Source organism: Manis javanica, chromosome 3 (assembly GCF_040802235.1).
Source record: "Manis javanica isolate MJ-LG chromosome 3, MJ_LKY, whole genome shotgun sequence".
Classification (NCBI taxonomy): domain Eukaryota; kingdom Metazoa; phylum Chordata; class Mammalia; order Pholidota; family Manidae; genus Manis; species Manis javanica.
In genome coordinates this window covers 168,753,058-168,768,194 of record NC_133158.1, presented here as the reverse complement: position 1 = coordinate 168,768,194, position 15,137 = coordinate 168,753,058, and the positions used below count along the sequence as shown (strand labels likewise).

Here is a 15,137-nt window from a genome sequence, read left to right as displayed (position 1 = left end):
GAGCTACACTCATTCCTTTATAAATGTTTACAACTGCTTTTGTGCTACGAGCTGTGATAGAGAATGAATTAACTGCAAAGTGTAGATATTTTTTTTGGCTGTTTACAGAAAAAGTTTGTAGACCTCTATCATATATCACACTATTTCTCTAACCTTCTTTTTCCTGAAATGAGATTGTAGAGCTTTTCTGGTTGCCATAGTAATATGAAGGACATACCAGTTGGCATTTCTGATGGCATCTCATTAGATTTGTTGGGGTTTTAAGACAGATCTAGACTTGGGTCTTATTTTGTAATCTCTGGGAAATGCAATCAGTGTAGTGGCAGATATTTTTCCTTTTATAGGTTTCATCAAGAATGCAAATTAGGATCTGCATACTATGATCCTGTATAACAGTTTAGGTATAATGGAAGTGATCTACAGTTTATACACTTACCTACATGTTTTTACTGATTCAGTTCATTTATGTAACTCTTTTCTACTAGATTGTAGTCACCTTCTTTCTAATTGGTCCGGCCTTCAGTTTTATCTCTAGCTTTAAGACAGAAACTGTTCAGATCAGTTTACTTGCTTGGAAAAACATCAAAACCTCTCCTTTGTTGGAAAAACAAAAACCTCAGAAACATCTCCTTCTTTCCTCCAAATATAGGGGGGGATAGAATTTAAGCACGTTCTAGTTACTTACCTGAAGCCTTTTTATTAAGTCTTAACTTAAACATAATAGCAAGTTTGGAAGTCTCCATGTAGTATTTTCTTTCCTTTCGTTGTAATTTTATCATTGTCCTGCTTGTAATGGCTATGTAACTGTGCTCTTACCTGGCCCTCTCACTAGTCCTGTAGGTCTTAGCTGAGGTGTCATGCCTCCAGCAAGGCTCCTCTGACCCCTGAGTTGGGGTAGGGCCCCCAACTTTCTGCTCCTGTAATGCTCTTCACTGTTTTTCTAGCACCATACTTAACATAATGTTTTTTAAAATCTTTACTTACTGTTTCTGCCTAAATGTGCACTTTTGCGCCTTGTTTTCATATGGTCATCTCCCAGCACACTACTGAGTATTAGGCGGGCCCTTAGTGAATATGTCTTTGATTACATATGAAAGAAGTTGTGTTTAAATAGATGTATTTAAAGTGAGGTTGAATCACCATGAAATATTTAGCATGTTTTCTGAGTAACTGAATTTTTTTCATAAAAATGTAAGTGTGATATAACTGAGTAGTGAACAGTAGTGATCTGTGACGAGGTGGTTGATTGAAATTTGTTTTAGTCTGCTAGCTGGAGATGGTACTCTTGCTCAAGCTGAGATCTAAGAAGCATTTATTGAGGACACACAATTTTCTGAGGATTTTGCTGAATGTATTGGCAGCATCTATTATCTTGTTTGATCCATCCATTCATCCATCCAGCCATCCATCCATCCCATGTCTGCATTGTAAAAGAAAGGAAACATGATGTGTCTTTTAGTAGGTGTAAACTTCAGTTTCCATCATTTGTAAAGATAATATATTAGAAATTAATCTGTTAGATCTCATAAACTTTGGATCCAGTAATTCTTAATGTTGTGCTGTTTATGATTAGGCATTGTCAAATATTATCAATTACCATATATTTATATATTTTACTACATACTGCAGTTCCAGGAAGTATGCTAGGTACTGGGGAGAAAGAATATGTACTAGAAACTTAGTTTTGTTCTCATAAAGCTTATATAGATACAATTTAATCAGATAATCACAGATATATTCATCTAAACTGCCATTGGTGCTATGAACGTAAATTAGAGGATTTTATGAGAATTTTACAGCATGCCTTGATGTAGTCTACTTTTCTAAAGAAGAGACAGTTGAGCTTAGATCTGAAGTGGAGGGAAGGCTTGGGGGAGGAAGAGGGATCAGTGTACTTAGAATGAGACTGAAGGAATGGCATGTGCAATTACCCTGGGGTAGAAAGAATAATGGTATGTTTGAGGGCTGAAATAAAGCTGTGTGTTTTCTTTTTTCAGGGTTGGGAATAGAGAGTGCATGAGGTAAGACTTGTGGGGCGATGTCATACAGAGACCTGCTGAAATATTTTGAGAATTTTGAGGCGGTAATGGTGGTGGTTGTTCTAAGGAAGCCACTGTAATGTTTTAAGCATGGCAGAAACATAGTAAGATATGTACTTAAAAATCACTATCAGTGCAGTATAATGATTAGATTGGAAGGGGTAACAGTCCAACCAAGGAGACTTATTAGGAAGAGGATGTTGCAGTATCCAGTCTAGGATGGTGATAACTTGAAGTGATTTATTGTGGAAATGGAGACAGGTAGAATTTAGAGAGTTTTAGGGAGCAAAAAAAGTCATTTGATATGATTCTTCCTCTTAATTTATTCCCAGTAGTCTTATAAATGTGAACGTTGGCCATTTGCTGAATTATTGAACAGCAGTTGAGTGATGTTTGTGTTTGAATACCCCTTGACCTAGCATTCTACTGTCTTTGCTAGACCGATGTTTGTTGATGTCTGATAAGATTTAATGTATAAGGACAGTTTTTTTTAGCTGTTTATAATAATGCAAAAGTAGAGACATTCTGAATGCTCACTGATAAGTAGTTAAATAAATTTCATATATATATGGAGCACCGTTCAAGAATCCTATGCATTTGTATGGAAGATTCCCATTAGTTAAAACATTTCAAAATTGACACTTATGGGAAAATGGCAGTGTAGAGACAGCTTTAATCCACCTCCTCTCACCTATATACCAAATCTACACCTAAACACAGAGCATTTCCTTTTAAGGAAGAACTGAAGACTGTGTGAACAGCTTCTATGCAAGAAGGGATAGAAACATCACATAAAAAATCAGCAGGAGAAATGGAGATACAGAAATGGAGGGAACCCTACCCCCAGCACAGCAACCCACACTGGGGGAGGGATATTGCTGAGGTACTATGATACAGATTTCCTATCTGGGTCATAGAAAAAAAACCGTGCCTCAATATACTTCTAGACTACCGATGAAAAAAACTGATTTTTATTGCTAAAGCACATGCCAGTTAGAAGGGTAATGGCTGGAACTCTCTCCAGATCAGAGGTCTGGCGAGTGCCGTTGTTTGCACCCCTTCCCCACATCAGCAGTGACACAGGGAGCAGGACTGGGATGTATATACAATTTCAGACTTGGTCTTGGTGGCTTCCCAGCTCCCATACATACCCAGACTCATCAGCTGGAGAGGGTGTTCAGGCTGCAGCTGCCCTTAGAGTGTGGAGCCAGTCGTCCCTGAACCCTGGAGAGTGCGCCTGAGCTGCTGCTGCTCCTTGGGTGTAGAACCAGTGGTTGTGGAGGGACTTTCCTGAAGGATGTGCCTAAGCCTGCAGCTGCACTTTGAGTGTGGAGTCAATCACTACCCTCCCCTGGAGGAGGATATACCTGAGCCACTGCTGCACCATGGGCATGGAGCCAGTAGCTGTGGAGGCAGGGCTTTCCTCGAGACTGCACCTGCACCTGGATCCCTACCTCTCTGCCAGGGTGTACCCCATCAGTGTCTTCTCAGGAGCCCCTCCATTTCAGCTCCTTAGACTGCACACCCTTCCCATCACGCCCTGAGAGACCGGACACCAAAGACACCTTCATGCCACACACAGTGGTCTCCAGACACCCAGCCAAAGCCACCAGGCACACATAGTCTACCCAACACAAGGTCAGTCCTTCAAGAGTGGGAGAGATATCCTTTTCTACTAATTAATAGAATCAAGTACAGAAAGTCAAACAAAACAAGGATGCAGAGGAATATGTGTGAAACAAAAGAATATGACAAAACTTCCCCAAAAGAACTAAATGACACAGAGTTAAGCAATCTACTGGAGTTCAAATTAATGATTATAAAGCTACTCATCAGACTTGAAAGAAGAGTGGAGCAACTCAGTGAGAACCTGTACAGATAGAAAATATAGAACAGAACCAATCAGACATGATGAATACAACAATTGCAGCAGAAAATACACTAGAGGGAGTCAAGAGAGGATTAGAGGGTGCAGAAGAATATATCTGTGATTAGAAGACAGTAATAGAAAGCATTCAAGACGAACAGCAGAAAGAAAAAAAGAATAAGAAGAAGTATGGCTAGGGTAAGGGAACTTTGGGGCAATATCAGATTTAGAAACATTCACATTATAGGAGGCCTAAAAGAAGAGAGAAGGAGAAAGGAGTAGAAAACTGTTTGAAGCAATAACAGCTGAAAACTTAACCTAGGGAAGGAAACATATCCAGGTCAAAGAAGCGTGAAAAGCCCCAATCAAAATAAACCCAGTGGGGTCCACACCAAGACAAATCACAATATAAATGACAAATGTCAAAGACAAATATCGAAGAGAGAATATTAAAAGCAGAGAGAGAAAAGCAACAAGTTACCTAAAGGAAAACCCCATAAGGCTGTCAGCTAAATTTTCAGTAGAAACTCAATAGTCCAGAAAGGAGTGGCATGATATAGTCAAAAGTGCTGAAAGAGGAAAACTTCCATCCAACAATATTTGCCTCATCAAGGTTGTTCATACTGGAAGGGGAGATAAGGAGCTTCACAGATAAACATGTTAAAAGAGTTCACTACCTTTTACAGCATCTTACTATGCTGATGGACAGTTGCTGTGAAGGGGTATGTAGCGGGGAACTTGGTGAAGGGGGGAGCCTAGTAAACATAATGTTCTTTATGTAATTGTAGATTAATGATACCAAAATTAAAAAAAAAAAAGAGTTCACTACCATGAAACCAGCCATATAGGAAATGTTAAAAGATCTTTTTTAGGAAGAAAAGGAAAGATGCTAACTAGAAGCAAGAAAAATATGAAAGCAGAAATTTCACTGGTAAAAGCAAACATATATCAGAGGTAGATGAAACACTGAACAGCTAGTATGAAGGTCAAAAAGCAAAAGTAGTAAAATCAATCACATCTAACAGTTAAGGGAATCACTGAATTAACAGGTGAGGTAGAAGGCATCATTTAAATATAATGAGGAGGAGAGAGTAAAATATATAGTGTTGTTAGAATGTGTTCAAACTTACGTGACTATCAATTTATCATATGGATTATTACATATGAAGGATGTCATGTAAGAACCCCAATGGTAACCAGAAGCCCAAAATTTATAATGGATACACACAAAACAAAGAGACGGGAATCCAATTAAAAAAAAAAAACAATAAGGCACAAGGGGAAAGCAAGAGAGGAAGAAAGGATCAGAGAACAACAACAAAAACAACCAGGGAAGATTTAACAAAATGGCAGTAAACCTATCAGTAATTACTTTAAATGGAAATAGACTGAATGTTCCAATCAAAAGACACAGAGTGACTGAACTAATTTAAAAAAAAGACCCATCTATTTGCTGTCTACAAGAGACTCACTTTAACTCTAAGGATACATACAGTCTGAAACTGGAGGGATGGAAAAAGATACTCCATGCAGATAACAATGTGAAAAAAATGCTGGAGTAGCAATATTTTCATCAGACAAAAAAGATCTTAAAACAAAAATTGTTACAAGATACAAAGAAGGACATTATATAATGATATGGCACAATTCAGCAAGAAAGCACATCAATTTTAAGTATCTACATTTCCGACACAGGGCCACCTAAATGTATAAAGCATATGTTATCAGATATAAAGGGAGAGATTGCTAGTAATGCAATAAAAATAGGGGACTTTAATACCCCCACTTTTATCAGCGGATTGATCATCCAGAAAGAAAATCAGTAAGGAAACAGTGGATTTGAAAGACACATTAGACCACCTGGAATTAAGAGATACATAACATTACATCCAAAAACAGTAGAATACATATTCTTTTCAAGTGCACATGGAACATTCTCCAGAATAAGTCACATATTAGGCCAGCAAGCAAGACTCAATAAATTTAAGAAATTGAGATCATATCAAGCATTTTTCTGAGCACAATGGCATAAAACTGGAAATCAGTTAAAGGAAAAGAAAATAGTAAAAACACAAAAACATGGGGGCTTCGAGCATGTTGCTTAACAACCAATGGGTCATCAAATAACTAAGAAAGGGATTGAAGAAATACTTGGAGAATAATGAAAGCAGAAATATAACAGTTCAGAATCTTTGGATGCAGGAAAAGCAGTCCTAAGTGGGAAGTTTGTAGTGATACAGTCATACCTTAAGAAGCAGGAAACATCTCAAATAAACAGTCTAACCCGATATCTAAAGGAACTAGAAAAATAGAAACAAACAAAGCCCAAACTTAGTACAAAAAAGAAAATAACAAAGATTAGAGTGGAAATAAATGAAAAGAGTGGAAAAAAACTTAAAAAATAACAATGGTAAAGATCAGTGAAACTTAAGAGCTGGTTCTTTGAATAAACAGAATTGATAAACCTCTAGCTAGACTCATCAGGACAAAAAGAGAGAGGCTCTACTCAAGTCAGATAAGAAAGAGTAGAAGTTACAACTGACACCACAAATACAAATGATTGTAAGACAGTATTATGAAAGATTATATGCCAATACATTGGACCAGAGAAGAAATGGATAAATTCCTAGAAACACAAAATCTTCCCAGACTGAACTGGAAGAAATAAAAAATTTGAACAGCTGAATTACTAATAATGGAATTGAATTGGTAATCAAAAACCCCCAACAAACAAAAACCAAATACCAGAAGGCTTCACAGGTAAGTTCTACTGAACCTTTAGAGAAAAGCTAATACTTCTTCTACTCAAAATAATTGAAGAGGAAAGAAAGGTTTCAAGTCATCCTGTGAGCATCACTGTGGTATCAGACAAGGACACTACAAAGAAAATTACAGACCAATATCCCTTATGAACATAGGTACAGAAATCCTGAACAGAATATTAGCAAACCAAATTGAGAAATACATTAAAAAGATCATTCACTGCAAAAAAAGTAGGATTTATTCCAGGGATGTCAAGATGGTTCATTAGCCACAAATCAATCAGTGTGATCTATCACATTAACAAAAGGAAGTGATAAAAACCATATGATCATTACAGAATATGCTTCAAAAGCATTTGACAGAGTTCAACATCCATTCGTGATAAAAACCCTCAACAAAGTGGGTGTAGAGGGCATGTATCTCAACATAATAAAGGTTATCTATGATAAACTCACAGCTAACATCCTTATCAATGGTGAAAAACTGAAAGCTTTTCCTCTAAAATCTGAAACAAGACAAGGATGCCCACTTTCACCACTTTCATTGAATATAGTTACAGAAGTCCTAGCCACAGCAATCAGAGAAGGAAAAGAAAAGGCATCCAAATTGGTAAAGAAGAAATAAAACTGTCACTATTTGCAGATGACTTGCTATGTATAGAAGACCCTAAAGACTTAACAGAAAACTATTAGAATTAATAAATGAATTCAATAAAGTCACAGGATACAAAATCAGTGTGCAGAAATCTGTTGCCCTTCTATATACAAATAATGAACTAAAAGAGGAATTAAGAAATCCCATTTACAATTGTGTCAAAAAGAATAAAATACCTATGAATAAATCTAATCAAGGATCTGAAAGAGCTGTACTCTGAGAAGTATAAAACATTTTTGAAAGAAATTAAAGATGACACAAATAAATGGAAAGCTATTCCATGCTCATGGATAGGAAGAATTAATCTTGTTAAAATGGCAGTATGGCCATGAACTTACTGATTCATTGCAAACCCTATCAAAGTACCAGTGGCATTTTTCACTGAACTAGAAGAAATAATCCTAAAATTAGTATGGAACCCCAAAAGACCCTAAATAGCCAGAGCTACATTAAGAAAAAAGAACAGAATTGGAGGTTTCATACTCCCTGTTGTCAAGCTATTTGGCAAAGCCACAGTAATTGTACTGGAACAGGAATAGATATATAGACCAGTGGGACAGAATAGAGAGTCCAAAAATAAAGTCATGCCTATATGGTAAATTAGTATATGACAAAGGCAAGAATATATACAGTGGAGAAAAGGCAGTCTCTTCAATAAATTGTGTTAGGAAAACTGGACAGCTACGTGCAAAAGAACGAATCTGGATCCCTGTCTTATACTGTACACAAAATAAAATGGATTAATGATCTAAATATAAGACCTGAAACCATAAAGCTCCTAGAAGAAAACATAGGCAGTAAACTCATAAACATCACCATCAGAAATTTTTTTCTGGATAAGTCTCCCCAGGCAAGGAATCAAAAGCAAAAATAAACAAGTGGACTACATTAAACTAAAAAGCTTCTGCACAGTAAAGGAAACCATAAACAAAATGAAAGACCACTTTACTATATGGGAGAACATATTTGCAAATGATGTATCTGTTAAGGGGCAAATATCCAAAATAGATAAAGATCTCATACAACTCCACATCAGAAAACTAAATCCAATTTTAAAATGAGCAGAGGACCTGAACATTTTCTCAAAGAAGACATACAGATTGCTAATAGGCATATAAAAAGATACTGAACATCATTAATCATCAGGTAATTGCAAATCAGAACCACTGTAAGATACTACTTCACACCAGTCAGAAAGACTAGTATCAACAAAACAAGAAATAATAAGTGTTAGCAAGGAGGTGGAGAAATGGGAACCCTCATACACTGCTGGTGGGATTGCCAGTTGGTGCAGCCACTATGGAAAGCAGTATGGAGGTTTCTCCAAAAACTAAAAATAGACATGATCCAGCAATCCCACTTCAATAAGAAAATGAAACTACTAATTTGAAAAGATAAATGCACCCTTATGTTTATTGAAACATTATTTACGGTAGCAAAAATAAGGAAGGAACTGAAGTGTCCATCAATAGATGAATGGATAAAGAAGATTCGGTGTGTATATATATATACAATGGAATATTATTCAGCCATAAAAGGAAAGGAATCTTGCATTTGTGGCAATATGTATGGAGCTAGAAGGTATTATGTATGGTAAGTGAAAAAAGTCAGAGAAAGATGAATACCATAATGGTTTCACTTATATATGGAATCTGAAAAAACAAACAAACATAAAACAAATAGACTCAAAAATAGAATGAACTATTACATGTTGAGGGGGTCTGAAGCAGGTGAAGGGGATGAAAAGGTATATACTTTATAAAAATGTTTTGGACACAGGGCTATAAGTATAGCACAGGGAATATAGCTCATAATACTGTAATATTTTTGTGTGGTGACAGATGGTAACTAGTAACTACACTTATTATAGTGAGCATTTAGTAATGTATAAAATTCATGAATCACTAAGTTGTTCCTCTGAAACCAATGTAATATTGTATATAAAGTATATTTCAGTTAAAAATAAAAAGTAGATACTTTTTATATTTTGATGTATTAAAAAACATTAATGGCAGCATATTGATCACATGCTTAACAATGTTCTGCAGACTGTTTCATAATTCAGGTGAAATACAGTGAAACTTCCTTGTATTCTTTTGTCTGCTCTATTGCTTGACATTGATAATACAAATTTATATATTCTAATAAATGTACATGCAGCCATACATACATAAATACATACATATATATACTAGTTGGAGTGTATTAGTTACTTGTTGATAATAGCTGTCACATTTTCAGCTGGCTCCACTTGGCAGAATTAGGAAACAGATTGTACATTCATCAGTGAACTATGTTGCTCAAGGATAACTTAATTTCACTAATGAGTCACAAAGATGCTGGAATCAACCTGCTTCTTCAGTTGCATGCTAAACATCAAAAGCACTAGCAGAGTCTGTCTGCATAAGAGAAATGCAAAACAAAATACTTGCATTCTAGTATCCTCACAAGGAGAGAGAGAATTCACGTTTATCTTGAGATCTAAGTGGACTCTGCCACTTACTGGGTGTGTGAAGATCATCAGGTTTTCAGATTTTGTTTTTTTTTACTTGTCTGGGAAATCCGTAGGATAATACGTTTTCTTACAAGGTTTCTTTGCATTTTTTTTCTAGATAACATATAAACTGTTAGACAGCATTTGTCAACATAGTTCCCTATTGGGACTCTACAGTGACAAGAAAAAAACAGTATGATTTATTGTTCTTTAGTATAGGTGAATGAGATTAACTAGGTCAGGGATTGACAAACTGCTGCCAGTTGCTCAGACACCTGTTTTTATAAATATTATTGGTTCACAGCCACATCTGTTCATTACATATTTTCTGTGGCTGCATTTATGGTAAGATGCCAAAGATGAGTAGTAAATATAGAGACCTAATGATCCCAAAGCCTAAAATTTTTACTATAAAACCCTTCAAGAAAGTGTTTGCTGACTGCTGGGCCAGATCGGTAATATTTGACAGTTTCAAATACCAGATTACCTTTGAAAATATGCGGACAGGGAAGTAACATGATATAAGAATGTTACTGGCAGTAGTGTACACAATGGTTTGAGCAAGGGAAATGATAGACGCAGGGGGAGATGAGTTGAGATTAATTTTGGGAGTGGTGATTATGATAATCAGGGAAAGAATGAGACACAGAATTGTTATCCTGAGGATGACTCAGGATGACTTGTTATCTGATGGCAGAAGAAAAAGATTGATATAATTCTAAGAATAGAGTAAGGTGGGATAATGGTGACAATAATAGATTTGTGTAACAACTTAAAACACACATGTATTAATTTAATAAATCAGTTGATGTTGCCATGAGCAGAGAGCTAGAAATAAGTCTGTATCGAACTTAATTTTCTGTGTGGTATTTGGTGCATTTGAGGAGGCATTCAAAGAAGCATTATTAAACGTGCATTTAAAAGGCCTGAATTACAGATGGTCAGGTCTATTGATACTATTTTGAACTTATTTGCATAGAAGTTATACATCAAGAAGATAAGATCTCCATGAGAGTATAGTTCAAGGGAAGAGAGCAGACATTGAAGAATTGAGGAAATGGAATTGAAAGCCTTAAGTGAAGCAAATTGAGAAATGTTTGTGAATTTGTGAGTTGGGCTTACCTTTTGCTCTGTACACTTTCTGTTATTTGTAGTTTTACCCAGATCTTTTTTTCCTCTGTAACATTATTTAAAATTTTGGTATCATTAATGTACAATTACATGAGCAACATATGGTTACTAGACTCCCCCCATTATCAAGTCCCCAAGCCCATACCCCATTACAGTCATTGTCCATCAGCGTAGTAAATAGAATCACTACTTGTCTTCTCTGTGTTATACTGCATTCCCCATGCGCCCCCCACCCAATATTATGTGTGCTAATTGTAATGCCCCTTTTTCCCCCTTATCCCTCCCTTCCCACCCATCCTCCCCAGGCCACTTCCCTTTGGTATAACTGTTAGTCCATTCTTGGGTTCTGTGAGTTTGCTGCTGTTTTGTTCCTTCAGTTTTTGCTTTGTTCTTAGACTCCACAGATGAGTGAAATCATTTGATACTTGTCTTTCTCTGCCTGACTTATTTCACTAAGCATAATACCCTCTAGCTCCATCCATGTTGTTGCAAATGGTAGCATTTGTTTTCTTCTTATGGCTGAATAATATTCCATTGTGTATATGTACCACATCTTCTTTATCCATTCATCTACTGATGGACACTTAGATTGCTTCCATTTCTTGGCTATTGTAAATAGTGCTGCAATAAACATAGGCATGCATATGTCTTTTTGAAGCTGGGCTTCTGCATTCTTAGGGTAAATTCCTAGGAGTGGAATTCCTGGGTCAAATGGTGTTTCCATTTTAAGCTGTTTGAGGAACCTCCATACTGCTTTCCACAGTGGTTGAACTAATTTACATTCCCACCAACAGTGTAGGAGGGTTCCCCTTTTTCCACAACCTCGCCAACATTTGTTATTGTTGTTTGTCTTTTGGGTGTTGGCCATCCTAACTGGTGTGAGGTGATATCTCATTGTGGTTTTAATTTGCATTTCTCTGATGATTGGCGATGTGGAGCGTATTTTCACGTGCCTGTTGGCCATCTGAATTTCTTCGGAGAAGTGTCTGTTCATCTCCTCTGCCCATTTTTTAATTGGCTTATTTACTTTTTGTTTGTTAAGGTATGTGAGGTCTTTATATATTTTGGATGTCAACCCCTGATTGGATATGTCATTTATGAATGTACTCTCCCATACTGTATGATGTCTTTTTGTCCTACTGATGGTGTCCTTTGCTGTACAGAAACTTTTCAGCTTGATGTAGTCCCACTTGTTCATTTTTGCTTGTTTCCCTTGTCCAGGGAGATATGTTCATGAAAAAGTTGCTCATGTTTATGTCTGAGATTTTTGCCTATGTTTTTTTCTAAGAGTTTTATGGTTTCATGACTTACATTCAGGTCTTTGATCCATTTTGAGTTTACTTTTATGTGTGGGGTTAGACAATAATCCAGTTTCATTCTCTTACATGTAGCTGTCCAGTTTTGCCCATACCAACTGTTGAAGAGGCTGTCATTTCCCCAGTGTATATCCATGGCTCCTTTATTATGTATTAATTGACCATATATGCTTGGGTTATTATCTGGACACTCTGTTCTGTTCCACTGGTCTATGGGTGTGTTCTTCTGCCAGTACCAAATTGTCTTGATTACTGTGGCTTTGTAGTAGAGCTTGAAGTTGGGAAGCAAGATGCCCCCTGCTTTTTTCTTCCTTCTCAGGATTGCTTTGGCTATTTGGGGTCTTTTGTGGTTTCATATGAATTTTAGAACTGTTTGTTCCAGTTCCTTGAGCAGATCTTTTATACAGTTACTAATGTAGGATTTAGTGAAGAAGTTCTTTCTTGCTCACAGTATCTACACCTTTTCAGTGCCATATTGGAGCCAGCCTATACTGGCATGTAAAGTTGAACAGTAAATTGCCAGGAATTTTGTGACCCAATTAAATATAACATAGTCATTGTAAAAAGTTAAATTATACAAACTTAGAATTAAATAAATCATGTTAAAAATAAAAGTAGTAAATATTTAAAGCTCATCACTAATTATTTTAGATGTATACTATTTTCTGTGTTGTTGAAGTTTTTATTGTATCTATGTCATTGAAATACTTTTTAGTGGTATACTACTCTTCGTTACTTCCCAACTCTGTTTAGTGATACCACTTTTTATATTCTACAAAGTCAGCAGAGACTACAAATCAGGGCTAATTTTGTTTTGATGTTTGTTTAGGCAGTGAAGTATAGGAGAAATTGTTAGTACTGCAGATTAAATTTAAAGGTGTATCAGGTCTATAGTCATAATACTATGCTAACACAGGAAATCGAAGTATCCTTCTAGTATTTGTTATTATCTGACAAGTAAAGAAATTGCTCACACCACTGAGTGAAGTTCCAAGAAATGTCTTTGTCATTTCTCGTGCATCCAATTTTTAAGTGAACAGTAGTTTCAAGTGTGTCGTGTGAAAACCCTAATTATACATCAGTCATAATGATAAGTTAGTGATAGGTAAAAGAGTTTGGCAAAATTAACAAAATTATTTTATGTTAATCAATTAGTTGTATGGAATTTACAAATATTATATTATAAATTTTATTGCTTTTTGTAAATTGTGTCCTGTAGATGTTTATATCAGTAACATTTCTAATCTTTTATGTGCATAGATTTTTTCAAAGAGCCAGTTGTTAAGTATTTACCAGTATACCACTTTCATGATTTTATGAAAATGAGCAAAATTCCTCCCATGACTTTATGTTTTTATACTGAAGAATTAGTGTTTTTCAATACTTGTATTTTACATTTAGATTTTGTATAGCAGCTGCCATTTCTGCAGTCATTTCCTTCTCTTTATTTCTCTACTTAGGTAATTCACTTCACTCAGTGTTAGGTGATATTAGGCAGGAAAGATAATAGTTTCAATTTGCTAAAGATTTTTTCTGAAAGTGGAAGTATAAACTACTTCTAATCAGCATGAAGTAAGGAAAGTAGTGGAACAGGACTACGCTATAAGTACGTACTGATTTATTCACTAAAAAATAATATCACATTTTCTAGGGATTCAACTAATGAAACTACTGCCCATTCCGATGCTGGCAGCGAACTTGAAGAAACAGAGGTCAAAGGAAAAAGAAAAAGGGGTCGTCCTGGCCGGCCTCCAGTATGTATTATGCTTGTCTTCTTTGTTCCTGTAATGGTTACAAGTAAAGGGGCTTGGTATAAGTTTTTGTTAATTCTAGTATTGTTAATAGTTTTTTTAAGATTAAAAAAATTTATTTGGAATAAAGTTGATACACAATGTTATATTGGTTCCAGGTGTACAATATGATTACTCAGTAATTGCATATATTACTAGATACTTGCCACACTAAGTGTAGTTACCCCTGTTACCATACCAAGATACTGCAATGTTATTGGTGATAATCTTGATGCTGTAGTCGTTAATAGTGTTTTAAATTGTGGTGGCACATTAGCTATTCTTGGAAACTGTGCTTCGTGAATTGGCTTGGCAGTGATCAGAAGGAACTGATAATAGTATATTTTTTGCTCTCTGTGCTTCACTTGTATATAAATGTGGTCCATCTGAAGGCATAGAGAAGATGATTAACATGAAATGAGGTGTTGTTAGTTATGACTTCCGTTTTTAGATGCAATTGATGTGAGCGCCTAAATGTCCATTTTGGTAGTATTAATTAGTTTGGGATTTGAGGCCAGTCTCAGACTGTATTCTAGCTGATACACAATTGAGAAGTTCAGAAGCCCTCTAGGTATCCTTACTTCAAGTGGTATCTTTATGTATTCTGAGTATACCAGTCATTATTAATTTAAGGTGGCATAAGCTCTCAGAGTCAGGAGTATTAATGTTTCAAGGGGTTAAAGGCTTGTACTATTTATTCTACACTCACTTTTGTGTGATTTTCTATAAGGAGTTGTTTTTCTATTTTATATAATTTCTTACTATGGAAAATTTCAGCATAACAGTATAATGAGCTCTTTGCATAACCCTTACCCAGCTACAAGTTATCAAGTCATGGCATATTTTGTTTCATCTCCACCTCTTCTTTCCTTTCCATGTTATTTTGAAGATATTCTAGACATCATTCCACCTGTAAATACAGCAAAATAAATCTCTAAAAGATAATGTGTTGCTTTCTCTTTTATTAGTATTACCTGAGTATCATTACCATGTCCTATATTAGTATTATCTCTATGTTCTTATCCTCCACTTCTATTTTAAGGAAAGAATTTGAGGAGGAAAAGACATGCATTATAGTTATTC

The 15,137-nt window shown here is 35.8% G+C and overlaps 1 protein-coding gene across 5 annotated transcripts in view; it reads left to right on the top strand.

The window, feature by feature from the left end:
* The window catches only part of STAG1 (STAG1 cohesin complex component), a 436,291-nt gene that overhangs the window by 106,104 nt on the left and 315,050 nt on the right, over nt 1-15,137 (top strand). For 2 of the 5 annotated variants that reach the window (XM_073232352.1, XM_073232353.1), the window contains 2 exons: nt 1,998-2,021; nt 13,916-14,018. In XM_073232352.1, the coding sequence (XP_073088453.1) occupies nt 1,998-2,021; nt 13,916-14,018 (127 nt within the window). Of the gene's footprint in view, nt 1-1,262; nt 1,459-1,997; nt 2,022-13,915; nt 14,019-15,137 lie in introns of all 5 variants that reach the window. The other 3 variants (XM_073232354.1, XM_073232355.1, XM_073232356.1) reach the window with 2 other exon arrangements.